This window comes from Labrus mixtus, chromosome 12 (genome assembly GCF_963584025.1).
Source record: "Labrus mixtus chromosome 12, fLabMix1.1, whole genome shotgun sequence".
In the NCBI taxonomy this organism is placed as follows: Eukaryota; Metazoa; Chordata; class Actinopteri; order Labriformes; family Labridae; genus Labrus; species Labrus mixtus.
This window is the reverse complement of record NC_083623.1, coordinates 2,325,435-2,352,968: the sequence shown is the minus strand read 5'-3', so window position 1 is coordinate 2,352,968 and position 27,534 is coordinate 2,325,435. Positions and strand designations below refer to the sequence as shown.

General features: G+C 41.6%; 1 protein-coding gene across 9 annotated transcripts in view; it reads left to right on the top strand.

The window, feature by feature from the left end:
• Positions 1-27,534, top strand: part of col12a1b (collagen, type XII, alpha 1b) — a 115,772-nt gene that overhangs the window by 31,390 nt on the left and 56,848 nt on the right. For 6 of the 9 annotated variants that reach the window (XM_061051458.1, XM_061051454.1, XM_061051459.1 and 3 more), the window contains exons 16-31: positions 1,737-1,929; positions 3,207-3,331; positions 6,360-6,509; positions 6,727-6,846; positions 7,672-7,836; positions 8,169-8,315; positions 9,464-9,618; positions 14,930-15,059; positions 16,970-17,115; positions 18,596-18,725; positions 19,239-19,375; positions 21,401-21,530; positions 21,708-21,847; positions 23,486-23,618; positions 23,726-23,743; positions 25,062-25,201. In XM_061051458.1, coding sequence (XP_060907441.1) covers positions 1,737-1,929; positions 3,207-3,331; positions 6,360-6,509; positions 6,727-6,846; positions 7,672-7,836; positions 8,169-8,315; positions 9,464-9,618; positions 14,930-15,059; positions 16,970-17,115; positions 18,596-18,725; positions 19,239-19,375; positions 21,401-21,530; positions 21,708-21,847; positions 23,486-23,618; positions 23,726-23,743; positions 25,062-25,201 — 2,159 coding nt within the window. The remainder of the gene's footprint in view (positions 1-1,736; positions 1,930-3,206; positions 3,332-6,359; positions 6,510-6,726; positions 6,847-7,671; positions 7,837-8,168; positions 8,316-9,463; positions 9,619-14,929; positions 15,060-16,969; positions 17,116-18,595; positions 18,726-19,238; positions 19,376-21,400; positions 21,531-21,707; positions 21,848-23,485; positions 23,619-23,725; positions 23,744-25,061; positions 25,202-27,534) is intronic. The other 3 variants (XM_061051460.1, XM_061051456.1, XM_061051455.1) reach the window with 1 other exon arrangement.

The following is a 27,534-nucleotide window of genomic DNA, read 5'->3' as shown; positions in this document are numbered from 1 at the left end:
TCTCAAAGCATTTCCATTGGTGGAAGGAAATTCATAAATCTGCTGTCTGGGTGATTTCTCACAGGCTGAATATAAGTTTAATGTTGAGGCCAAAATGCTAAATTTCAAGCTGAATGAAACAGATGGTGAACTCATGGTTTCACTTGCCTCCTTTTTATACGCTATGGGACTTTTACTTTCCATTAATCTCATTCCCAGAGTCGTGGGCTGTTCAGTGATTGGCCTGACAAATATGTACAGAATAAAAAAAATGTTCATTAGTTAGATCTGATTTGAGATGCACCGCTCGACTCGGCCGCCTGGCGACCAGAAATGGATGATTTCCATCCTGTTCAGACGTGACTGGTGAACATTCGGTCCTTTCAAATTTATCTGAATCCATGCCTATGCATCACTTTGCGAGTAATATTAAAGATTAATACATATTGACATTGAACCAATATAAACAAGATTTTAAAACTCTTCAGCTGCAATTATGGTTGACTGAGGCAGAGAGGTGAGAGACTGTAAGCAATAGTCGAATAAAAGAGTCACCAGTTATCTGATGGGTGATTCATGATTTCTTCAAGAAGTCAGGAGGAAAACAGCTAATGAGAAAGATATTTACATTGTCCATTTAAGAAAAGTAAAGAAAGGAAAATGTCTCTGCTGTTAATTGTAGTTCTTTGAAGAGAGATAAATTGGAATTTGGCAGGTCAGACCCTGAAGATATCGGAAATCAAATTCTTTCTAGTTTTTGGTTGCTTCTCAAACTTTTTGCTCAGCCAGATTCAGAAAAAGTCACAGGTGTGTTTGCTTGGTTTCTGTCGTGCAGTCTGTGACTTTGTCCTTTTGGCTGCATGTCAACTGGATGTTAGTAATTCTTGTCAACTTAGTTTGTAGTTTTGATGTGGAGTCCTCTGTCGTCTTTTTCTGCTGCCAACCCACTACTCTGTGTTGCAGAATCTTGTGGCTGACACATTGACTAATTCTCTTAAAAGGCCTTCGTATTATTGACCTTTTTCGTTCTGTTTTGGACGATATGTCTGCATATAAATGCGGTTGAACTTCAGATAACCCTTCATGCAGTTAGAATTTTTGGAGAAATTACGATTTAATTTTCTAGTTTTGAGAGGACGTGCTTCTTAATGTTTTGGACGTCCAATAATTTAGCTGGCAAAGATTAAACTCCCTGCTAAATTGGACTGGTATGTGGAAAGTATTGCTCTAACTACCTCCCTTCATGTTCAGGATAAGGATGTTAACTCGTGCTCTTTAAGTATTTAAAAAAAAGAACTTGATGAAACTGGCTTGTTTGACAATGTTGTCACTCGTTTTAATAGCAGTGTTAACTCATGTCATAATGCCTTGGAAACCAATGCGGCTCTATCATCCAAGTTGCAGATTTGTTTCCATTGTTCCACCAAAAACAATATTTTTTGACTTAAAGGTTAAAGCGCTCTTTCAGATGAATATTTGTCACACTTCAGGCGCAGCTTCCTCTGCGAAGAAGAGGACGCTGAAATCACAGTTCAACACGTGCTAAATCACACGCTACCATTACTAACACACAGCATGACACTGGGCTATTTAACAAAAGACACCAGGTTCAAGGTATTGTATTATGGACTAATGAGAAACTGGCTTCTATGTGGTGCGGCTGATCCCCAAACCTTTGCCAAGAGTTAGAGATGTGTTTACGTTTTAAGCTGCACATGTTTGTTCTAAAATTCTGGCCTGGGTTCTTTGTATTTCAGTGTCGCCATACAAGGCTCCCAGAAACCTCCAGACCTCAGAGCCAACCAAGACCAGTTTCAGAGTCACCTGGGATCCAGCGCCTGGAGATGTTAGGGGCTACAAAGTTACCTTTCACCCCAGTGGAAATGATGTGGACCTGGGTGAACTCCTGGTCGGTCCTTACGATAACACCATCGTTCTAGAGGAACTCAGGTAAGCTTTCCTAGCGGATTGATATTTAATTGAATTTTTTAATTTGGGACCTTACGGGGATTTCTTGTCATTTGGAGCCAGCTTCAAGTGGACACTGAAGGAACTGCAGTTATTTGCACTTCCCAATAGGCTTTCATTTTTAACGACTGAATATGCCGCTTGGTGACAACTTTTATCAGTATGCAAATCTTATTTCCATCTTGCATCTATTTAGAACAAACCTCAGGAGATGACAATACATGCCTTCCTAAAAAAGCCAACATCAATCACTCCTAGCGGCAGTAGAACAAGTCTGTAGGGACTTGGGTTGGGAACTGGAGGGTTGCTGGATGAAGTCCCCAATAAGTCTGGAAAATTGATCTGGTAGCTGGAGAGGCGCCATTTCACTTCCTAAGCACTACCGAGGTTCCCTTGAGCTAAACACCAACCCTTGAATAACGCTCTGAACCCCCAACACTGTATCTGCAGCCCCTCATTCTCCATTAGTGCATAAGATCCTGTTTGGGTATGTGTGTGTATTTCAGCCTATGTGTGTTTAGCACGACTCTATAACATCACTCAAACATTGAGTTTATCACGAACATCATTTGCACCTTGCTGAATGTTTCTCAATGTATTAGATCCAATTTCTACACAAAACAGCTTTTATTATAGTGAATAGGAATCATTCAGCCACAGCTAATGAAGTATTCCTGTTTTACCAGCTGGTATCCATAAATACACATCTGACTGTTTTTCCTAGTGCGGCAGACTCATGCTTTCTGCTCTGAGTCATTTGGTACAGCGGGAACATTTTTCAATTAGGGCTTCCTAATTTTGAAAAACAGATGAAGGAAAATTCTTCACTCTCCTTTGTTGGATTTTTATTTACTTAATTTTTTTTAGCTTTTGCAAGTTACGGACGATCCGTTAAAGTCAGGGTTGGTCATTTTCTCCAGATCCATTTTTTTCAGATTTTGGTGTAAATTGTCTTTAGGTCCTGACAGAAATTAATAACTCATGTTCTCTGAAAAAGGAACAAAGAAAATCTGTCATCTGTATCAGTTTGTAAGTCTGTAAAAACTTGTCTTGCCAATGTCTGCCATGAGGTACCAATCTGATGAACCAATCAGACGCCTCCCTGTCTCCCTGCTCGCTCTCTACCCCAATTACCAACCCTGCCTTTAAAAAAGCCAAAAGCTACTTCTTCAGTTATGAACGTTTTATTTCGTCCTTTAATTTTTTTCTCTCTCAGTCGAGATTGTGAAAAAACTGATGTCGTTTTCCTTTCCTCACAGGGCAGGAACAAAGTACACAGTTTCTGTGTTTGGGATGTTTGAGGGGGGAGAGAGCATGCCCCTGGCTGGAGAGGAGAATACGACCCTCATGGACAGTCCTGATCCGCCTCCTGTCGATCCCTCTGGTAAAGCCGATAAACTGTTCACACTACAACCCCACACTCGCACATGATCTACTTCAGAGCCTGCAGACCAGACACTCTCTGCTCCAAGTCGTTTCAGAATGGCAGAGCTCTGACTTCCAAGTGCCAGAACCATGAATTATTAGTAGTCGAGGGGAGTTGATATCAATGTCAGTCTGGGGATCGCAGACCGCAAACTGACTGCAGCTGATTACGATTAGTTCAAATTACTTTTAACGTCTTGGCTCCGTCATCTCGCTCGTATCTCATTTGGAGTGCGATGTGCAGACTTGTGCTGAAGCGTTGACACTTACAATATTTAATCGCCTATTAGCACACGTTCACCTCACATGCTGCGCAGTTATGTTTTGTAACCACCAAACAATGTGACAGCCTTTAAAGATATAGCCTCAAACATCTATCTCCCTCCGCTCCAAGATGAGCTCCTATTGATCTCAGAGTCTGCTAACCAAATGTTTCTTCAGTCATGAAAAAGTCGATTTTTTTCCTCCTCTTTTTTATGTTATTCAAAGCGTGGAAAAGAAGACTCTGCTTGCAATTACAGACTTTCTTTATGATCTAGTGCATTAGCTGCGGGGATGTATGCAGTTAGGAAAATGTTATGCTTCTCATAAGACCCCGAGGAGGTGCTCAGCCTGTGCAGAAAATTCCATCTGTAATACGGAGCAGACGCGGTGACCGACTGCCCGCCCTGCACAGAACGGGCCAAGATGTTCCATCGAGCGTTCTCCTCGGCGAGCCTCATATTTTAGAACTCACATGGACGGCTGCTTAGCAGACACTTTGTCCAGACCGTCTGACCTCCACACGGTCTCTCCGAGCTGCTTGAAACGGTCAATCAATCAATATTTGTAAAGCGCCAATTCATAACAAGTGTTATCTGGAGACGCTTCACTAAAAGAGCATATGGGATGATATGCAGGAAGGATTTCTCCTCGCGTTCCTGTTGTCCACACTTCCTCTCCGCTAAGGTGGAGGTCGGAGCAGGACGTGCAGGAAGGAGGACGTAGGGACGACACAGTCAGATGGTGCTTCATAGGTTTCAAAAACAATTATTTTAGATCGTTAAAAACTTTATTTTAGAGATGAAACGATCCCCTCAACTCGTGATACGATCAATTCATGATTCAAAGATTCAAAGATTCAAAAAACTTTATTGTCTATCACATTGTGACAGAAAATGACCTTTTGTTGAGGCGCAACATGAAAACATACAAACATTCACACTAACACTCACATCAGGTCATAAATAGCTAAAAGTACCTTAAATAGGTAAAAACACATGCACAGCATTTAAAAAACATTGCTTATCTAGCCTTGTTTAAAATGTGTATTGCAGTGGGAATAAAAGAGTTTCTGTAAGTTTTCTATGAGACTGGATTCACATCACCACGTTTCTTATTTCTTAAAGCGATCACATTGAGGTCAGATTATCAATAAATCTGATTCTAGTCTTTATACTAGTCATTTTGAGGTTGTGTAGCTACTAATAGTTAAACATTGAGTTAAAATGAACATAGGGTCCCAAATCAAATAAAAACATTAAAAGCATAAATATGAAACATCTCTTTGAATAAACTGAGGTGCAGCCTTTTGTTCTGCTGTTGAAGCACGGAAAGCTTTTAAAACACAGATTTTTCAAACATTTGGCAAAACAATCTCAACTCTTCATTTTTTTTAAACCCAACCTTTCAGCTTCATCAACAGCAGGAATCTCTTCAGATATCATGTAGATACATCAGCATGAGCTAAAAATATCTTTGATTTTATTCATCGACTCAAAGAATGTCTCTTTAAGTTTGGCTTGAAGTTGCAGCTCATCGTGCTTTCTGTTGGACGCTCTGGAAGCTTGAACCTCTTTAGATTCATTCTTTTATCGAGCTTTCAGGATCATAAATGAATATGCTTACATCATGTTAAAGTCAGTTTGAATCAAAACGTCCGACTGAATATGTCAGAAAAACACACCAACATTTTCTCCATCTGTTAGATTTGACTTTTGATTGTTTCATTTCAAGTTTTTAGGTGATTTCAAAAGTGCAAAACTAACAACACGAGTTAAGAAAGAATGAATAAATCTAGAAGGAAATTCTATAAAAACAGAAGTCAGAGCTGCTGCAGGTTTCTGCAGGACACCAGTCAGAAAGTCAAAGTCAGGAGTCGTCGTCTGCAGAGCATTAGAAGCCTCTTAAAGCTGCCTCTGTTTATGACATCTGTTTTTATAAATGACCGTCACAGCGACATGAGCATGTTGTTTAACCAGCGGTGGAAACACTCAAACAGACTCGAGGCCAAGCATCCGAATCAGTTTCCTCAAAGCGTCGAGCATCTGTCTCCTGCAGTCTGCTGAATCAGAACAATAATAATCTGATGTGTCTCCTAACGTGTTTTCAATTGCACACAGGGACCCAGACTTTAAGCGCACTCTGCTGCATCGGCCGTGGCCTCTTGTCCTAGAGAGAAAAAAAAAAAAAAAAAGTAAGGATGAGCGGCCACTTCTCTCCTCTGCAGGTGCCCTGGAGCAGGAATGTGTGCAGTAACTTTGTGAAACAGCCGGCCTCGTATATCACAGTGTCAGAGAGGCTCGGTCCTGCTGTTGGAGGGGGGGGGGGGGGGGGGGGTCTCCAGAAGAAGACCACAGGGCTGCTTCTCTATGCTGGACATAAAAACCAAACGACTCGCTGTGCCGGCCCTGAAGAGAGAGAGCAGTTAATCCAGAAGTGACAGCTGCTACACGACGTGTTCAGAGTGTGAATTATTTGTTACTGTGTAAAACATGCTGCTGTATAAACATCTTCCACTTTGTGATTGTGAGAGCTTTTTTGTTGTTGTACTTCTTCTTCTTCTTCTTCTTCTCCTTTCCTCCTGATGTATCTCACTATTATCTCCTCACACTGTTTCCACACGTCCCCCACAAATGTTCATCTCTTAACATCTCAGACGCTCATGTTGGGAGTCTGTGCTGTGTCTCTCACTGTCCCGTCTCTCCTCGTCGTCTCTCTCTCTGCAGAGACTCAGTGTAAGACCAAGGCCAGGGCCGACATTGTGCTGCTGGTCGACGGCTCCTGGAGTATCGGCCGCATCAACTTCAAGACCATCCGCAACTTCATCGCCCGTATGGTCAGCGTGTTCGACATCGGCCCTGACACAGTTCAGATTGGTAAATTTGAACCCTCAGTTTACTTCCTGTATGATGTTCAGTCCCACTAAACACTGAGTAACAGCACGTGGGCTACTTTCACTTTTCATTTACAGTCCATAGTTTTCTCTGTTTCTATCGACTTTGAAAACATTCAACACGTTTTCTTTAACTTGACTGATTTTTTTATTTTTCTTGCTTTTCAATTTTCCCCCCTCACTTCCTTTTTTTTCCGCAGGTCTTGCTCAGTACAGCGGAGACCCAAAGACTGAGTGGCACCTGAACTCCCACCCAACCAAAGAGTCCCTGATGAACGCAATCGCCAACCTGCCGTACAAGGGAGGCAACACCATGACAGGTGATTGGATAGCTCAAACTTTCCTACAGACTCAATACAATGCATAGATACATAGAAATCTACAAAAGCATAATTAAGCTTCATAATTCATAAAAAAGAGGCATCTGTACCAATGTCTTCAGATGATTTGATTCAAACAAGCATGGAGTCATCTTGGATAAGAACTGACTGGTGCAATCACAAACATCTCTCTAGCACTGCACCATCGAGCTCTCTTTAGCATGTTTCAAAAGCTGCTTGTAGTCTCTGCATGCTTGCTCTCACATCTTGCAGTATTGCCTGTAAACATCATCATCAGTCACGTTTTCTAAATTAAAAGCAGGAAAGAGATCTGTGTGTGATCCTCTTTGCTGCGACAGATCATCATCTCAGCGCTCTCACAGACGTCATATTTGATCTCATGTTCAGCCCCGAAAACAGAACATACAGTCAGCACTACTTTGTTCAGTCCACATCAGGAAGTAATGATCTAAGCACCAGTGTGGTACCCAAATGTTTTTACACCGAATTGTTGGGGTCTTCTGGCTTGAGAAATGTGGACGCTTTTGTTATGCAAAATGTTCAGAAATGTACCGGTGTGTACTGCGATTTCAAAATAATGAATGGAAATCATAATGTCAGGTGTTTCTAGTGCTTGTTTGCAAACCCTACATGGGTTCGATTTGTATTAAAAAAGGGGTGCAGGATGGCCTAGCGGTCACATCGTTGTCATGTCTCTCTTCAGCTGTCCTGTCCAATAAAGGCCAAAAAATGGCCCAAAAATGATCTTGGGTAAACATTTAACAGGCTGAACTCTTTGTTAAATCTTCACTCCTTGTCTTACAGGATTGGCTCTGAACTACATCCTGCAGAACAACTTCAGGCCTAACGTAGGGATGCGAGAGGACTCCCGGAAAATAGGCGTCCTCATCACTGACGGAAAGTCCCAGGACGAAATCATCATGAAGTCACAGAGCCTGAGGGACAGCGGTATTGAGCTCTACGCCATCGGTGAGAGATTAAACTGTCAGCGAATGAAACCAATGTCACTAATAGAGTCTCTGTTCCCGTAGCAAAGCAAGAACCTCAGTGGTATTAGGATCGTTTTAAAATGTTCATCTTGTGTTTGTCACCATAAATCAACATTTAGCTGCTGCAATTTCCAAAGATTGTAGATTCTTCCCCCTCCATTGGGCAGTTTACATGTCAGAACTGAAGTCTTTGAAAAGAAGCTGATCAGTCTGTATCTGATGATGCACTTATTGAAAGGTTAACGCTGCACTGTATACATTTCTGTGTTAAATACACAAACTCATTTTTGATGCTTGCGTTTTTGCTCTCAGGCGTGAAGAACGCTGACGAGAACGAGTTGAGGTCCATCGCCACCGACCCCGACGAGATTCACATGTACAACGTCAACGACTTCCAGTTCCTGCTGACCATCGTCGACGACCTCACCACTAACCTGTGCAACAGTGTCAAGGGTCCAGGTAGGAGGGTTGGGGGTGGGGGTGGGGGGGGGGGGGGGGGGTGTCATTGTGAAACATTTTCCTCTAGTTTCAGATTTAAAAGAAAACTTAAAGGGATACTTCACCCATTGAAACATGAGTCTGTATTGACATTGGGTCATATATGTAGAAATGTGAAAGTTGAGAAGTTGGCGCCTTCTTGGCCGAGAAAAGGCAGAAAGTGTCTTTTTGGCTCATGTGGATGAAAGACACCAAATCCCAGAATGCACAGCACTGAACAGCACAGGGTATTGAAAGCTCCTCATCAATGGATTGAATGTTTCAGATTTCAACTCAACTTCAACTTTATTTGTCCCCGAAGTCCAATTGGTCAAGACAGTCAAAGACAAAAGTACAGCCAAAAAGCCAACACAGATTTTTGTTGTCTCACTTTGCATACTGCGTTTCAAAGTCATGTTTCAATCAAACGGAGCTGTGCCGCTGCTTGCAGCTATAATTCCTGTTCCTTCTCTGAATACCGCTGAGTCAGATTTACACCCTTCTTGATCGTTACTGCTGATGGAGGTCAGATGGAAAATGAATATTTCTTTTCTGGAATTTCCAAAGTGCTTTCCAGGAGTTTAAGACTGACAACCATATATTTAGAAGATCTAACCGCAGGCTTTCAGTCAGGTTTTTTCTTTACAGATGCTCCAGGGCGTGAAAGTTGCTCTGCTCATCAAGTTGACATAAACCTTTAGTCGGAGGGAAGACATCAGCCAAATGACACTTCCTTTTCGCACAGATGCTTTTAAAAGATTAAGCTTTGTGGTGGTTGAAAAGTAGAAAGGGCAGATGATGCAGTCGTTTTAATCTCATGATGAAGACGAATAAGTTTAACTCAGAAGATGAAATCCACTCACTTTGACTCTGTCTGACAGCCTCCATTAATTATTTCTGACCATCAAAGGACGTTGAAACACACATCCATCCTTCTGATGGGAACGTTGACATTAGAATTGCTTTTTTGGCTGTAAATCAGTTTTAGGAGGAAATACCAAAAAAAAAAGATTAACAGCACGCAGGAGAACAACATGACGAGGGCAGATTTGTGATGGCAGGGTTCACGGTGTGAAATACTCTACATGTCAGATCTCATTCCAGCTCCTCCTGCTGTTCTCCTTTTTCAGGAGGTGAAGAAGTGGAGGTACCCGAGGCACCCACCAACCTGGTGACCTCAGAGGTTACCCACCGCTCCTTCCGTGCCACCTGGACGCCACCCGGCCGCACCGTCGACATGTATAAAGTCACTTATACGGCTGTGGATGGAGGAGCCACCCAGGAGGTGAGATTCTACAATTCTATAATTCACTTAGCAGACGCTTTTATCCAAAGCGACGTACATCAGAGAGTAAGAACAACACAAGCAAGGATCTAGAAAAAAGGGAACAATGTCAGTAAGAGCAAACGATCAGCTTTGAGTCTGATTGGACACACAGGTGCTGACAGGAAGTGACCAGAGGCAAAGCACAACATTGAGGGCTGTTCTTGAGAGCTCTAATCAGTATAGAAACCATCTTATAAGTCGTCGTTATCAAACAAAAACCATCGTCATTACCATCATCATCATCAATAATATGGAGACCATCATCATTAAGTTAGTAGGTATTCATAAAGAGCTGGGTCTTTAGCTTTTTCTTAAAGGTGCAGAGGGACTCTGCAGATCACATGGAGTTTGGAAGTTAAAGCTTCTCTCCCCGTCCTGTTAGCCTCCTTCAGTATCTATTTGAACCACCAGCAGCAAGGCTTGTTACAATACCAGATTTAGAAAACCTTGATTTGATTTTACATGTTTTCATACAATGGCAAAAAAAAAAAGTCCCAAACTCAAGTTGATAGGATTAGTATTAGTAAAACCTCGGGAACTCTGATAATTCATAATAACAGGGAGGACTTCTGTGTTTTTAATCCTGTGCACATTGACCATGTCTGTAAATTGTAAAGTCAAAAATTCAGAGTGATTACAGAAACACGTTCTTTGTCTCATATAAGATTTGACAAAGTGTGTCTGTGCACTGGCTGCAGCATTTGCAGTGAAGTCAGACGAATCACCACAGGAGGGTCGTGTGTTAAAGGGCTGTATCTTCATTTCTTGGAGTGAAACACAGCGCTCTGTAAAAGAGTTTGTTTGTCTTAAGTTTGCAGTCTGAATCACCGCTCAGTAATCGACCGCTCGAGAATGAAAGAATCCGCGTTAGACAAACAAAAGTTTCTGCAACATTTTGGGTGCTAATTTAGCTGGCTCATTTTACTACATGGCATGGAAACTTCTTCACATAAAGATCAAACTGAAACCAACTGGGAGAACCAGATGTTGAAGAGGGATGAGATGGATGACATGCTTTGCAGCCAGTGGTGAAAAAAAACCAAAAAACATTTCAAATCCCCCCCGGAGAGACAAGGTGGACGACGTACAGAGCCTCAAGATTTTCAATCAGAAATGTGACTCAATTTGAGTAAATTACAGACTTCAGGTATCCTGGTGATCAGGGGGGTTACTCCAAAATGATCACATGTCCCCACTCCCCAGGTATGATGACCAAAAAGTGTAGCTAAACTCCTGCACACTCTGAAGCATCGCCAATATATTAGTACAATTTGAGAGGGCTCCCCCTCTTTCACCTGCAGCAGCTTTTGGTTTGAAGATAAGAAGAATTTGAAGATCTGAAGTCTTGGTGAAGACTCAGTTATTTTCTATACTATCAATCATAATAAGAAAACTGAGATTGTGTAGTTATAAAACATGTGGAATCAAACATTATCATCCCATCCATCCATCCTTCCATTATCTATATTGCTTTTCCCGTTCGGGGTCGCGGGGGTCCTGGTCCTTTGATAACCAAAGCAGCAGCTGAACAGAAGGATTTAAGTCGTGCATACTTTATATAGAGGGTCCACATCCATAACGCTTCACTTGTGCATCTCAAGTTGTACTTTTCAGGGTAAAAGAGCAGATATACAATAATCAAATACAGGCGGGGGGGGGGGGGGGGGGGGGCAGGAACGAGAGTTGTTTTTCTTCTCACATCTTAAACCTGGTTTAGATCTTCAGTTTGACTTTGTGAAAAGACTCACAAAAGGTAATTGGTCTGATTCAAAGAATCCAGTTATAAGGAATCTTCTTCCCAGTTCTGAATCTTCATGTGCACCAGCTGTTAGTGCTGGAAACGATTGTGAATATCGAATAACATCTTGTTTGCTTGTTATTTCCCTTTTGGCTCAAATGAGACTTGGCTTGAACTCCAACAGATAACTTCTTTGTTTTGTTTAATTCCTGCACCACACCAATCAGGTGAGGTTTACTTCTTCCTGTGAGTTTGGATAATCACAGGTTGTCACTCCGGTAAAAAAAGCAGAATGATTGACACTTCACTCCTCCATGTTGTTTGATATTTTGTTGTAAGTGGTCCGATGTGACTAACCTTATAAGACAGGTTCAAAACCGACTCTTGGAGGTGTTTCCAGAAACTCAGGTCTGGTTTTTATTCTAAGCCCTCAGGGACTTAAATTCTGGATCCCAGTTACTTTGGTAAACCTGCATTTAGTTTACACTTAACCTCCTGTCGGTCCGATCGTTGGAAACCGAGCTCTGGGTCGTTTCCATCCTTTGTGCTTTTATTGGCCTGCGTGATTCAAATCAGCCTGGTCTGAAATCAAGCAGAGTTTCCACTGGATCCACTATAGACCTCACACTGGGTCGAGACGTCTCCCCATATGGCCTCGCACTCCTCTTAGACGTGTTTACATTGGACTGTAGAGAGCATAGGAACACAACAGCATGAGACGGATTATATTTACATGCCGTGTGTTTAGTGCAGCTCTTATCAACAGTGATTTACAGCCGTGCAACAACAAGAGAGAATGGATCCTAAATAACAGAGAGAGGCCCGCTGCCAGATGATGAAACACATCTTACTGTAAAGCTGGAACATTTATCCATAAGGGAGGAATGAAATGTAACCATGAATAGACCTGAAAATGATTAAGGAGTGTCTGAATGACTTAAGATAAGTAAAAGCTTTTTAAGGGACAGCTTGGGTGGTTTTGTACGTTTTCACCTTTTTATAGCAAAAACATGTCAGAGGTGGAACAAAGCCGGAGTTTTGCAGGTCGGAAGTTGGTCTTGTTCACAGGTCACCTTTAAAGAGGACATATGATCCCTCTCCTCCACCTTTTCTAACAGTCCCCTCCTCCACCTTTTCAAACAGTCCCCTCCTCCATCTTTTCAAACAGTCCCCTCCTCCACCTTTTCAAACAGTCCCCCTGTGGTCTAAATGAAACATCTGTGCTGTGCTTTGTTCAAAATATAACATGAATCAAGCACCAGAGGAGGTTTGTGACCCTGTATAAACCAGCTCTCTCAGAACGCTCCGTTTTGGTGTGTGTGTCTCTTTAAATGCAATGAGCCCCCCCCCCCCCCCCCATAAAGTGTTTTTCCTTCTCTTGTTATTAATGGACCGACCCTAAGCCTCCCTTCTCCTTTCAAACGTCAGCGTTGTATAGAATAGCTCGGCAGAAAATTGCGATAAGATAAGAATTTTGTTTGTTAGATCAGATCTTGTTTGGTGAAAGTGTTTCCATATCCACTGAAACACTACAACTCTGTCTTTTTTTGTGAGAAGGACAAACACCTTCAAGTGGGCTGAAGAACTATCCGTGCAGTCGAGATATTTCCATCAGATCTGAGCTCATTCCCGCAACTTTTTAAAAACTTAACCTGATTTCTGAGAATACTTTGAGTTGTGCACTTGAAGCCGCTTGAATGTAATCGCTAACAGACATCAATAATTTGATGGAAGGAAAGTCTTTTTCGGCAAGATAACGAGCTGGAGAAGCTGCAGCCTTTTTTCTATTTGTTTGTCATTTCCCCTCTGGGTTTAATTTTCCAGCTGAATAGAACAGGAATGTGACACTGTGGAGCAGCCAATTTGGACATCCTACACAAGGACTTTTCCCACCAGCACATGAACGCAGCACGGCAAGTTTCAGCTTAGCGCACTATAATCATCTAAAGGTGAAAAAAACGAGAACCTGGACCACCACCAACCCCTGATTGATAAATGCCGATGAAGCGATCGCCAAGACCGATCAGAGCAGCAGTTTCTGTCCAAACCTTTAACTCTGTCACAAATCAAACTCACACAATGACGAGCTGACAACCTGCCTGTTCTGTGTGTTCATCTCTCGATAGGACGTTAATGCTCTTTTCTTTATTTAATCGAGTCAAATGAATGTCTGAAGAGTGGAGAAAAATGTGACCTCTGAGTGACAAGCAGCTGTGCTGTTCTTGATCGGTCTTGATCTGAAGTCCGCCCAGTCTGAGAGTCAAAATGCTTTCTATTCAGAAACGAGACCAAAACCTTCAAAAAGTGATCCGGTCTTGAGACTCCAATTTCCAGTTGTTCAACACTAGTATGAAGGAGTTTACCAGAACAGTATAGGAGCAAGCATAGAGCACATATTAACTCCAAAAGTAAGCTTCCACATATTAAAGCTTTAATACAGAACAATTCTTATAAACTGTAAAAACTTTTTTTTTTTAAAGTTTTTAAGAGGGGAATATGTTGTTTCTTGAAAAACAGTTTTCCTTAATTTCAGTATTTTAAATAAGCAGAGATCTCAAAAAATGCTGACCATATAAAACCCAAATTTCCTTAATGGATATTTATAAGCGAGAGTAACGATGAGATTCCTCAATCCCTAAATGTCTTGGTCTTGTCTCGGTCTCGATCCCTAAATGTCTTGGTCTTGTCTCGGTCTCGATCCCTAAATGTCTTGGTCTTGTCTCGGTTTTGATCCCTAAATGTCTTGGTCTTGAGTCTCTCTCAATCCCTAAATGTCTTGGTCTTGTCTCGGTCTCGATCCCTAAATGTCTTGGTCTTGTCTCGGTCTCGATCCCTAAATGTCTTGGTCTTGACTCGGTCTCGATCCCTAAATGTCTTGGTCTTGACTCGGTCTCGATCCCTAAATGTCTTGGTCTTGTCTCGGTCTCGATCCCTAAATGTCTTGGTCTTGTCTCGGTCTCGATCCCTAAATGTCTTGGTCTTGACTCGGTCTCGATCCCTAAATGTCTTGGTCTTGACTCGGTCTCGATCCCTAAATGTCTTGGTCTAGACTCGGTCTCGATCCCTAAATGTCTTGGTCTTGACTCGGTCTCGATCCCTAAATGTCTTGGTCTTGACTCGGTCTCGATCCCTAAATGTCTTGGTCTTGACTCGGTCTTGATCCCTAAATGTCTTGGTCTTGACTCGGTCTAGACCCCTAAATGTCTTGGTCTTGACTTGGTCTCGGAGCACTTTTGTTGCTGTTGTATCGATCTTTTTATTGATATTGTTTGTTATTTTTAAGAAGCGTTTTGGAGTTTAGAAATCTGGTATTGTTGGGCGCTTGTGGCCTTGTGGTGTGGTCATGTGCAGAGGCTGCAGTCCTCGGGGCGGACGGCACAGGTTCAGGTCCAACATGTGGCTCCTTTGCCGCGTGTCGTTCCCCTACTCTTTCTCTCTTTGATTTTTTTCTCCTTTATAGTCAAGAACCAAAAATGTAACCCATGGATGATCTCTGAAGAAGGTATAATAATCTGTCTGTTATTATTTCAGCTGCTGGTCGACGGCTCAGTGACGACCACAGTCCTGGAAGGCCTGACCCCTCTGACCGAGTACGTGGTGAATGTTTACTCTGTGTATGACGAGATGACCAGCGAGCCATTGAAGGGCACCGAGACCACCTGTAAGTCAGTCTCTTTTCTTTTCTTATAGACATCTAAAATCGAGTCCTATTTACCACATTTGAGAAGTTTCCACATAATTTTCATGAGGCATTTGTTGCCCTAAGAGGTAGTAGACATGTTTGAAGAGGATCTTTAATGGCTGTTGGCATCAAATGGATTACTCCCCCCAGTTTCCTGTTTCACACACAACGATGTTACTTGTTTCCAAATCTCATCCAGCATCTTTCTATCAACGCACATTAAGCATCTCATCCTTCAATACAAACAACGACGTTTCCATGTTGTAATGCTAGAAGATGATCCTGAAATAAGAGTCTCTTTGAGCCATTAAGACAAAAGTAAAAGTTTTACATCAGGGCGGCAGCCTTTGAAAATACATCTTACACAAGCTGATAGAACTTGATAATGTGTAAAGTGCTTTTATTTGATTAGTCGTCCTTTCATCTGCGCTTTAACTGTTCTTCAATGTGCGGCAGATTTTTACAATGAGCTGTTTCCCACTGCTATGAAATAAGAGCTGATTGTCTCTTGATTGATGTTGTCATGCTGTTGGATGGCATTAGTAATCACTAGATCACTGTGGTTTTTTCCAAATTAACACTCAGTTTGATCACGCTTTCCTTCTATAAACGCAGTCTGCAGTCTGTTAGTCAGCCTCATATTTAAAGCCTAAATGGCTCAGGCTGCAGTCTGTCTCAGAAATCAGTTGAATGCTGAAAGTGTTCAGTAGAGTGCTCCATGAAATCAAATCAAATCAAAAAGGTAGAAACATAGAAGAAGCTTGAAAATCCATCTGCAAAATATTCTTTAAAAAGCAGAAGCCTTCATTGGACATGTGATACCAAATATTCTGCACGTCAAAAGCACTAAACTTTATGATGTCTTTGGAAAGGTCAGAGATTTTTTAAAATATGGCCTGGAACGTCGCGCTCCTGTTTGTGTCATTATCCTATTTCTCTGCCAAATCCTCTCCAGAATACCAAATATATAAAACATCCTTAATGACTCACGCAGTCGGACATTTCATCCCAAGAATCTGCTATTTGTGCTCTTCGCCATCTTCAGAGACTTTCGAAACATTACTTTGTAACTATTAAAACAGCCAATTTAGTATAATGATATATCACATAACACAACATATGGCCATCTGTCCTCTTAGAGCTCTTACCGTGTATATCTGTCCTCTTAGAGCTCTTACAGTGTATATCTGTCCTCTTAGAGCTCTTATCGAGTTTATCTGTCCTCTTAGAGCCTTTATTGTGTTTATCTGTCCTCTTAGAGCCCTTACTGTGTTTATATGGCCTCTTAGAGCTCTTACAGTGTATATTTGTCCTCTTAGACCTGTTACAGTGTATATATGACCTCTTAGAACCTTTATCGTGTATATCTGTCCTCTTAGAGCTCTGAAAGTGTATATATTACCTCTTAGAGCTCTCACAGTGTATATCTGTCCTCTTAGAGCTCTTACTGTGTTTATATGTCCTCTTAGAGCCTTTTTTGTGTTTATCTGTCCTCTTAGAGCTCTCACAGTGTATATCTGTCCTCTTAGAGCTCTCACAGTGTATATTTGTCCTCTTAGACCTCTTACAGTGTATATAGGTCCTCTTGGAGCCTTTATTGTCTTTATCTGTCCTCTTAGAGCCCTTACTGTGTTTATTTGTCCTCTTAGTGCTCTTCTTGTCTTTATCTGTCCTCTTAGAGCTCTTACAGTGTTTATCTGTCCTCTTAGAGCTCTTACAGTGTATATTTGTCCTCTTAGAGCTCTTATCGTGTTTATCTGTCCTCTTAGAGCTCTTATCGTGTTTATCTGTCCTCTTAGTGCTCTTCTTGTCTTTATCTGTCCTCTTAGAGCTCTTACAGTGTATATTTGTCCTCTTAGAGCTCTTATCGTGTTTATCTGTCCTCTTAGTGCCCCTGTCTGCAGCGAAGAACATGAATGTTTACGACGAGACCTCCACCACCATGAAGGTGAGATGGGGGGAGGCTGAAGGTGCCACAGGCTACATGCTTCTGTACAGATCCATCAACGCCTCCGAGCCACAGCTGGAGATGGAGGTAATGTAACAAACCCTTCAACGTATGAGAATGTGCAGTGTTTTCTTTTAGCCTCGCAGCCACTCATGATGAGCGATACACGCACACTAAAGCACCAAGGACACAGGCGCTTATAATCAACACAAACTCACACATCTTAATTTTGTGCATTCCCACATTTATTTTATAAATTCGGGCTTCTGCTCGTGCTGCTGACTGCTTCCAGATGGCGGTACAATGATGTTGATGATGATCACTTAGCAGAAAAGAAAGTGGACTTCAACCAGTACGGCTCAGGCCAGGTCTACAAAACGCAGAGCCCTCAGTTATAGGAAAGATTAGCTCATGGTGTGAAGTCATATAGTGATATAAACAGAACAGATGCTATTCGCTTCTGTGGTGTTAATCTACATGTGCAATTATACAGCAGAGGAAAAATCTTTTATTGCACACGAGCTGGTTTTTCCTGGAAACATTTGCGAGTGGAAATGAGGACCTTAAAATGAAGTGGTGCATTGGATTATTTATCAACATTCATCATTTGACAAGAATACTGATTAACATGATAGATGAGTTTATATACGACACAGCATGGCACACTGTGCTCGGCTGTGATGTAATGTAAATACTACTTGGCCAGAAGTATGTGGACACCCAGATATCAAAATGATAGGCTTTAAAACCCAGCTTCAACAGCCTGCCCTCCTCTGGGTTTAGTCTTTCCAACAGATTTTATGACCTGGCTGCAAAGATAAGTTTCCTCCATCCACAAGAGCATTGTTGCTGTGTGATCAAGTCTTGTTCTTAGTCTCTGTTCAACGGGGTTTACGTCAGGGATCCATGCAAAATCTTTTTCTTGAAAGGCAGAATATGCGATTTTTTTTGATCCAGCAGATGTCGCCCTTGAGCACCAGCATGAAACCAAAACAACTCGCGGTGCATTGTTGTGTTAGCATGCTAATGCTACCGATCTTCCACACTGCACAGTGGAGCCAATTTGTGATTAATTAAGTTTCAAACTTGCAGAAACACGTGTGGGCTGGCTCGCAGTGACATGACCTTGACATCTTGTGTATATAAGACGCACTTTAATAACTTTTTTCCATCTTGAAAGAAAGTTGGCTGTGTCCTAGAAATGGGTACGACCAATGTACCAGTATGAAATTCTTGGTTCTGCAAGTGCAGTTGCCGCCACCATCATTCTATTGCATGAGTCAATGGAAAGTTCCTCCCGTTCATTGTGTATTACAAGCTGTTCTGGGATACAAAACGACGCAGACCCAGGCTGATTGTGCCACTTCTTTTCTCCGTCATTATGAGGTCATAATGGTGCATTTAAAGCTAACAGCTGTATACAGTTCAGTAAATGCAGCTTGTTTGATTGAAAGATTCTTAATTAAAGTCAATGAGTGACCAGCTGAGGTGGGCAGCGTGACTCATAGGCTGTGGGTCTGTACTTCAAAACCACCAACCAATGTTCCCTCCCTCTGTCTCCACACAGGTTCGTGTTAGTGGTGAGGTGACAAACGTCCTGCTGGAGAAGCTGATACCCAACACAGCCTACGCCATCAAACTGTTCGCCCTGCACGGAGAGACTCCCAGCGATCCTCTGGATGGAACCGGAGTCACCTGTATGTACCTTAAACTGACCCCACACTCGACATAACTTGGGTTCTTTTTCATCTGCAGACATTTTACTGGAGTAGGTCCACCTCTGGAAAATGTCTGTCCAGCCTTAAATCAATCAGTATGGAAACAAATGTCTTTGTATTTGTTCACTGTATTCTATTCATAAGACACCAGATCGTACATCCTTATGTTACTTATAGAGGGTTTATGGAGGGAGAAGGACTTTAACAGAGTCTTGCTCAGTCTTAGTTTCATGTCAGCAGTTATTTTATTAGACCATGATAACATCGCTTTGCATGCTGGAGCTCATATTTTAGATTTTGAACAGAGGTACTAAAAAACAGAATATCCAAAGCAGCGATTTAAAAACAGAGCTGCTGTCTGGTTTTCAGATATTTAGTTGGTTTTGGCTCCAACCTGTCCATCAGCATGATTCACTATCTACCGAAAAACATGTGACTGTGATGCAGGGATCAGTTCAAGCACATATTTATTTCCCCCCTGTCCTCCCTCAGTGCCCAGGCCTCCCGCTGGAGTCCTGAGAATCTCGGATGTGACTCACAGCACCATGAGGCTCAACTGGGACGCTGCTCCTGGAGCGGTCCGCAAGTACATCATCAACTATAAACCAGAAGAAGGAGACCTGAAGGAGGTAAAAACAGAAATCTGAGGGTTTTGACGTTCAGAAGTTAATCCAATACAAGATTACAGATTTAAAAAACACGGCCTGGGTTCTGGCTCACTTTAATGACGGACATTAAAAAGCATTGAATCCTCTCGATTCTGAAAACAATCCGACAGGTGGTTAAGTAGTCGTTCGTCCGTTAAATGAGGAAGGTTAGAAGACAACTACAAATGTCAAAAACAGAAAGTGAATATGAAGCATCACTGGAACATTTAGGAAAATAAGATTTGTTGATTCCAGCTCCTTAGGGTTGGTCAAAAACTCTAAAGACTTCACAGGAGTTCTGAGACACCTGATCCACATTTTTTAACGATTCAAACATATTTTTATAAGTTAAGAATTAGAGGAGGTTATCCAACATTCATCAATAGTCCAAATTGTCACATAAACAATTAAAAACGGTTTGATTTGAGCTTGCAGTGATCACCAGCTGTGACTCTCTTTTAGCTAGTATCAGCTGGTCTTCCTCAGAGTCATTTATTGTTGTCATTAAATATTTTTCTAAGGTGACACAAAAGTTCCTTTTCACATTAAAACCTCACTGAAGCTTTACTCGGCAGTGATATCTCCGTTCTGTGAAAATTACCGACTGTGTGGTCGAGAGTCCTTCCAGCCGGAGGAGGAGCTCCTTCTATGTCGTTGATTTTTTTTTTTACGAGTAAAGCGGTCTGCTGGCAGCGGAGCGAAGGGTCATACTGGCACCACTCCGCCCTCATAATTTCTCACTTGGATGTCATCGAAGGACAAACAGTGCGGCATAAATCTGCAGCTGACGACACAGTCAATGAGCACATGTGTGTGACACTTCCAGAAAGTTCTGATGGATGATTCACAGAACATCAACTCCTCTTTAAGGATTACGGCTGAAGCTTTCCTGTCTCTGCAGAAGAACGTTGGATTACTGCCTGCTATATGTCCAGGTTTCTTCTTTAACGGCTGCTAACTCACTTCTCACTCTCTGCCAAGATGGAAAACTTTACAGAGGACACACGCCTCAGCCGTTTCTGTGTTTTTTTTATATATCAAAGCTGTGCTGTCATAGACCTCACAGCTGTCAATCTCTGCACATCTTGGAGAGTTTCTAAAGTTGTAGCTGTAAAAAATAACATTTTTCAGTTACATAACTTCACTAAAGACGCAGATAGACGTTTCTAAAACAAATCTGAAACTGCAGACCAAGTTAAAAGAACATGGGCACATTTGAACTGTGTAATCCTGCAGAACCTGATGCATTAACACGTTAGTCACGCTTCATTAAGGATTTTAATCGCATGTTATTTTGTCCCTTCAGGCTCACCGTAGATACTCGTCCTCAGTGTCTCCCTGTAGTCTCAGTGATGTTAAAGAAGGACACTGCTGCATCTTTGAATGTCTCATTTCACTTTAACAAACTCTCAGACAGCTCAGCTGACGAGTCCAAAGTAATATCCACCTTATAACATCACACATTGACCTTATGACATCACACATTGACCTTATGACATCACACATTGACCTTTGTTACCGTTCCTTTGAGCTGTTTGACCTCACTTTGGGATCCCTAACCACTTCCTGTTTCTGTGCTTAACTTCCAGTCCTCGCCTTCCATCTACAGGAAGGGGCCTTACTTTATTTCAAAATAAAAGCACACAGCAAGTAAAGTACTCTCAGCTTAAATCAGTAGAGAAATTGAAATTAAAGGCCTAAAAAAAAGTTTTTCAGACATGCAATGCATTTAAGAATTTGATTAATCGTGATATACTATTCAGTGACTTTAAAAAATGTAATCATTTGACAGCCCTTATTTCAACAAGTGTTTCACTTTGAAAGTAAAATACAGTTTGAAATGGAGTCATGGTCTTTAAGGTATCCAATATTAAATCTAGAACAACTCTTTTCTTTGTGCAGATTTGGGGATTTTCTAGAAACTGTGACTGTGTGTGTTTTAGAATGAAAGAATTCTTTAAATGTCAAGCAACCCACTTTACTGATAATCAAATCTGTCTCTTGCAGGCTGAAGTGGACGGTGGCACCACCACCCTGGATCTTTCCAGCCTGATCTCCCAGACTGAGTACGATGTGGCCGTCACCCCGGTCTATGACGAGGGACCTGGCACTGTGATGCTCGGGAGCGCCATCACAGGTCTGAACCTTCTTCTTCCAATGTTTTTGTTCATCCATCAAATATTTTTATATTTCAACCTTGCACACACAGTGCAACATTCAGTTTCTTTTACCGACCATGAGCTGCTTCTCTCAGACTTCCTTTAGCTCACTGACCCCCCCCCCCCCCTCCCTTTGTTTCGGCCTGTGTGAACAGATGTCGTTCCTGCTCCAAAGAACCTGCAGTTCTCTGAGGTGACGCAGAGCTCGTTCAGGGCCACATGGGAACACGGAGCCCCGGATGTGGCCCTCTATCGGATCGGCTGGACCAAGAAGGGGGAGACCAACTTCCAGTTTGTGAGTTGGCCAGTCTAGCATGATGGCACTGTACCTTTTAAAAGCTATTTTACATGTACAGTCAAATGCAGTAAGTCAGGACAAAAAGACGTGAGCAGCTAGGATTTAAGGTCAAATCAGACAAAGGAGGAAAAGTCCTAAGACAACACATCTGCTTACTTGGCTTGTATCCACGATGTAGCCGGATTTGTTTTGTCCGAGTTACATTCCTTATTTCTAATCAAAATGTGCATCTCCAGCAGCTGGACAAACAATCCAGACCAGTTCTGTCTCTTGAAATATGCAAATGAGCTTTGCTTGGACGGCACGGTCTGTCTGCAGTGACACCAAACATCTGGTCGGAGTTTCCTCTTCTAACCGGTGGTGAAGGTTTTTCTGCCTGCAGCTTTGGAGTATTTCACATCTCTACTTTAAACTGGAGCCTAGACTCAAAATGCAAAATGTAAATGTAAAGACTAGTTTTAAACCAAATGTACACCGTCCATCGATGGGTAAAGTCACAATTATGAAAACTGGAGATGGTTTGGTTTGAATGCAAAATGAAACATGCTGTTGTGCTGTAACACTGTCAACTAAGGTTTTTATTTTTATTACCAAGGAAGAAAAGAAAATGATATGACTAATCCATTGTGGCTTCACAGATTCTTTAAACTGACAAGCCTCACAAAACGTAGCTAATGTGTTTGCCAAGACTTTAAGTAAAAACATCCAGGAAAGCTGGAGCATTAATAAAGCTCTCTTTGTTTGCCTTCTTCTCATATTTGGGCTCTCCAGCGTTTCCCGCTTATATAACCAGACCAACTCACAGTTCAGCAGAAAAATCACCTCAGAGGATTAACCTGCAACAGGAAGCTTTTCACACTTCACTGTCCCCAATTAATCAATATTTTCAATCAAGAACTGCACATTAAAACACAAAATATCAAACGCTTTACCTTCCCCAACAAAACCACAAGTTTGCAGCTTTCATTTTCACAATTTACTGCTCATTATTTTTTTTCCAAATCGTGCCTAGAATCGTCTAGTGTGTAGCCAGCTTTAGAAAGTCCTGCCAGTAAAACAAAGAATAGAAATGACCTTTATTGTCATTGCTATAAAAACAACAAAGCTCTTGGCAGTGGCAGCACTGACAGAAACACATGAATAATAATAATTGTTAAGACACAATTAAAAGCACATCAAGAAAACATTAGTTAAAAGCACTTAAGTCTAAAAAAACAGGAAGTACTAATTGTGTAAAGCAGCTGTCACATTCATTAAAGAGTAAAGAGTAATGAATAATAAAGTGCTGGTTCTGTGGTTTGCTTCCTCTATCTCCTTCCAGAGGGGAGGGGGGAGAGGAGACAGTGTCCATGGTGGGTGGGGTCTTTTTGTTTTTAGATACAGCTGGCTCTCCTTTAGAGCCAGCCAGTTTATACGTCACTGAGGGCTGGTACTGAGGGTTAAGTCCCAATCACCAGCTCTGACCCGCCCTCACCACCAGCTGTAGGTCCATCCTGTCCTCTGCTGTGCAGCTGCTGAACCACACAGTGCAGCTGTAGACCGGGAGGCTTTCGACGGCGACCCGATAAAAGTTGATCAAAGAACCCCTCCAAGGGAATTACAATTATTGTTAACACACCTATCCTCCATCACCAGGCCATCCTGAATAGCGATGAGACCTCCCACGTTCTGCCAAACTTGGACCCAGACACCGAGTACGGGGTCACCGTCACAGCCATCTACCCTGACGAGTCAGAGAGTGAGGACCTGATGGGAAGCGAGCGTACATGTAAGCAGACCACCAGCTTCTGAGTAAAAAAACAAACAAACACATTTAACACTCACAGATGTTTCTCTAAATATTAACTTTGTTGTTTTCTCAACGTCTCTTTCTAGTGTTGACCTCTGCAGAGGGTATGTCTAATGAGAAGGACAGGTTCTTTCTCTTTGTAAGGATTATGTGTTGAATGACTGTGGACCATACAGGACAGTGTTGGTGAAAGAACACTGTTTCTTTAACTGCATGTGTGTGCAATTTAGTGCTTCACTCTGCGTTCACACCACAAGCTACTTTAGAGCTCTTCAGCTAGGTTAGCTACAAGCTACTTTAGAACTCCTTAGTTACGTCAGCTACTTTAGAATTCTTAGCTACGTCAGCTACAAGCTTCATCAGAGCTCTTATCTGCGTTAGCTACAAGCTACTTTAGAACTATTAGCTACGTTAGCTACAAGCTACTTTAGAACTCTTAGTTACGTTAGCTACAAGCTACTTTAGAGCTCTTCAGCTACGTCAGCTACAAGCTACTTCAGAACTCTTCTGCTACCTCAGCTACAAGCTACGTCAAAGCTCTTCTGCTACGTCAGCTACAAGCTACTTTAGAACTCTTCTGCTACGTTAGCTACGAGCTACTTCAGAGCTCTTAAAAACAAGTTTTTATAGTCACATTTTCATAACAGTACAAACAATGTTCATAGAGTTAGTGTTTGTGCAGCCGTGGTGTGAATGTAGATTCAAAGCCTTAAATGCAAAGTGTGAATGTTAAAGTGTAACAAGTCATCGTCCACGGACACGCGTCCATGAGAATCCATCATCATCCTCCATCATTCACCATTTTGTCATGAAACATTTCTGTTGTCACGGTGTCATTTGTGTCACATTATCATGTCATTTTATCACCTCATCATCATGTCATCCTCCATCAGTGCTCACCTGAGTCATCTCGTTTTTGTTGTTGCATGTTGTTGCTTCATTGTACAGTGTTTCTGCTGGAGGGTTGGAGGTCATTCAATTAGGTGAAAAAGAACGATACCTTTAAAGATTTTATATTTTATATTAACACATATTAGTCGTAAAATTGTGCTGGCAAATTTCTGTTCATCTCCGTAGAATGGTTTTGTTTTTTGTTTTCTGAATATTTCAAACGCTGAAGGGATTTCTTATTTATTTAACAGTCCAATTAGATAATTTTAAGTAGCAAAAAAAAGCGGCCCAGTTATCTTTAATGAACATATCTGAGTTAGAAGTCACCGAACTCCAACCCTGCACTGACCAGCTTTAATGACTGACCATGCTGCTTCCATCAGAAAAAAATACCGTCCTAGTTTTTTGACCTTCGGGATTCTGGGAGCATAACCATCATCATCCTCATCATCATCATCGCTAATAAAAACAAATCACAACATCCAGATTAATCCTCCGATTATTTACTGGATATTATTTGTTTGCTCTCAGTGCTTCCCGAGCCTCCTCGTAACTTGAGGGTTTTCAACGCCACCATCTCCTCGCTGACGGTGAAATGGGACGCAGCCCCCGGCCCTGTCCAGAACTACAAGATCACTTACAAATCCCTGGTTGGAGGCGAGCCTCTCACGGTAAATTCACTCCTCATTTTATAGTTTTTAACAAAGTAACGGGCACATCTTAGGTTGGAATACAGTGCTGTCATCAGCATATAACATTAAGTTCATGTGTTGGTTTTACACATGACGTTTAAAGAAGTATTCAGTCAGTGTTTATTCGTTTATTTAATCTCTTACTTTTGATTTTGCAGCAAAAAGAGCTCTTTCACTTTGGGCCTATTTTTATTCTGGTGCATAAACATGGACGTGAACTTTAGGCTGTTATTTTTGTTAAAGAAAGAATGTGCGACATTTTCCACATAAATATATCATAAATCAAGTATGTCCTGTGCTGTGTAAATGTGTCTCTGAGTCATGACTTTCTACAATGAGTGAGAAGCTTGAGTCCCGCTGGCTGTGTTGTTGCTAGCACTGTGTTTACATGGACGGGACGGCCGGCTCCTCCCCTTGTGTATAAAAGCTGTTTTAGGCAAGGACTAGAGAGAAGAAGAAGAACATACTCACTGATTATTTGGATGTTAGTAAGAGTTTTTAGATCACGCTCATTCTGTGTCAGTTTTCATGCAATGTGAAGCTACGAGCTAACTAAAGAGCGCTAACATTAGCATGCTAACAGAACAATGCAGCTCTTACAGTGACTGTGGGCATCGGGCCCAGGTGTTCTCAGTCCGGCTGATTGGTCAGCCACACCTACAAATTACACAAACCACAAGAGCTACACAAGAGCAGAGAAGGTACAATTTAACAGGCCACAGGGCCGTCACATCACATATCCTAGCCATAAAGTTTTAGGTAGTTTGAACCAAAGAGCCGGAGTAACATAATACGATGTCTTCACACGAAACTCTTGGCTCTTTGTTTTATCAGGAGACAAAGGTTGGAGCTGCTCCACGGACGCTGAACAAAGCAGTAACTTCAGAGCTTTTTAATATGTTTACTTTAGTTTTTATGACCAAACTGTCCACGGTCCTTTAACTGTTGAGGTTTACCAGAAAACAAGTCCCGCTCTCCCTTTACAGCAAAGCTGAGAACACTCTGCGTATCCTCTGCGTGTCCAGGATTTAAGCAACAATGAGACAGAATTCCTCTTTCGGGTGGATTTTCCTGAAAGCAGTCTAACAAATTAAGGTTTTGTTCCACTGTGGTCCTGTCTGACCAGAGGGAACATCTCCAGCGAGCTGCAGCCACTCGATGACAAATCACTGAATATCTCAATGTGATGGAGAGCTTTGAATCTGTCACAAGAGTTCACTGTACGACTCCCAGAGCGCATTTAGAAACACATCAACCAAGAACAGACTGATATGATGGGAAGTTTTCTGTCCTCTGGAGAAACACTTTCAGGATCTCTTTAATGAAACACAGACATCGGACTCTGCAGGGAGGGAAACCAGAAGGAAAATGCTGTGTCATCTTTATTCATTATTATAAAACAGATCATTTAAAGGATCAGGAGCAAGGAAATTAGTCAAATGTCGGGGCCTTTATACTTTGATTTATACAAAAATTGAAGTCCTTATATTAAACTTTCACAAAGAAGAATACAAGAATATGCTATTGATTTATAGAGCTGGTTTGGATAAATGTGTTTTGCCTTCTATCTAAAAGGTTTTGCTCAAAAGGCAAATCCCATTTTTTCACCTGAATTGATCGATTGGAATTTGAAAATCATTATCAACCATCTGCCTCATGATTTATACTGAGGAAGATCATGGGTGGTTTTGTAGGAATTTAAAATGCTTCTCCTTGCAGAAATGCGTGTGAATGTTAAAAGCTGAAATGCAAAAAAAAGAGAAAAAAGGTCCTTAAAGGTGTAGGTATGGTCGGCTAACCTGAAACTTAAGTTGAAACTAAAGATGATGAAGATGAAGCTGAAGGAGATGGTGAATAAATTGCTGAAATGGTGAAGGAGCTGCTGAAAATGCTGGATTAAAGTTATACTTGATATGATGATGATGATGATGAAGACATATTGCTGAAGAAGATGGAGTTGTTGAAATGATGAGGAGGGTGCTGAAAAGTGTGATAAAATGTTTGATATTGTGAACAAAATGATGAAGAAGTAGTTGAAAGTCAAGATGCAGGAAAGTGTGGAAGAAGCTGATAATAAAGCTAAAGATGGTGCTGAAAATGCTGCATTGAAATCATGATGAAGAAGAGTAGATATGGCTGAAGATGAGGAAGTTCTTGTAAATGATAAAGAGGGCGCTGAAAATACTGAAGAAGGTGCTGAAAAGTGACAAAAAATGCTTACTATTTTATATAAAAGATGAAGATGATGGAGAAGGTTCTGAAAAAGCTCAAGATGGTGCTGAATCGTCATTCCCACAAAAACGATCCGTTGC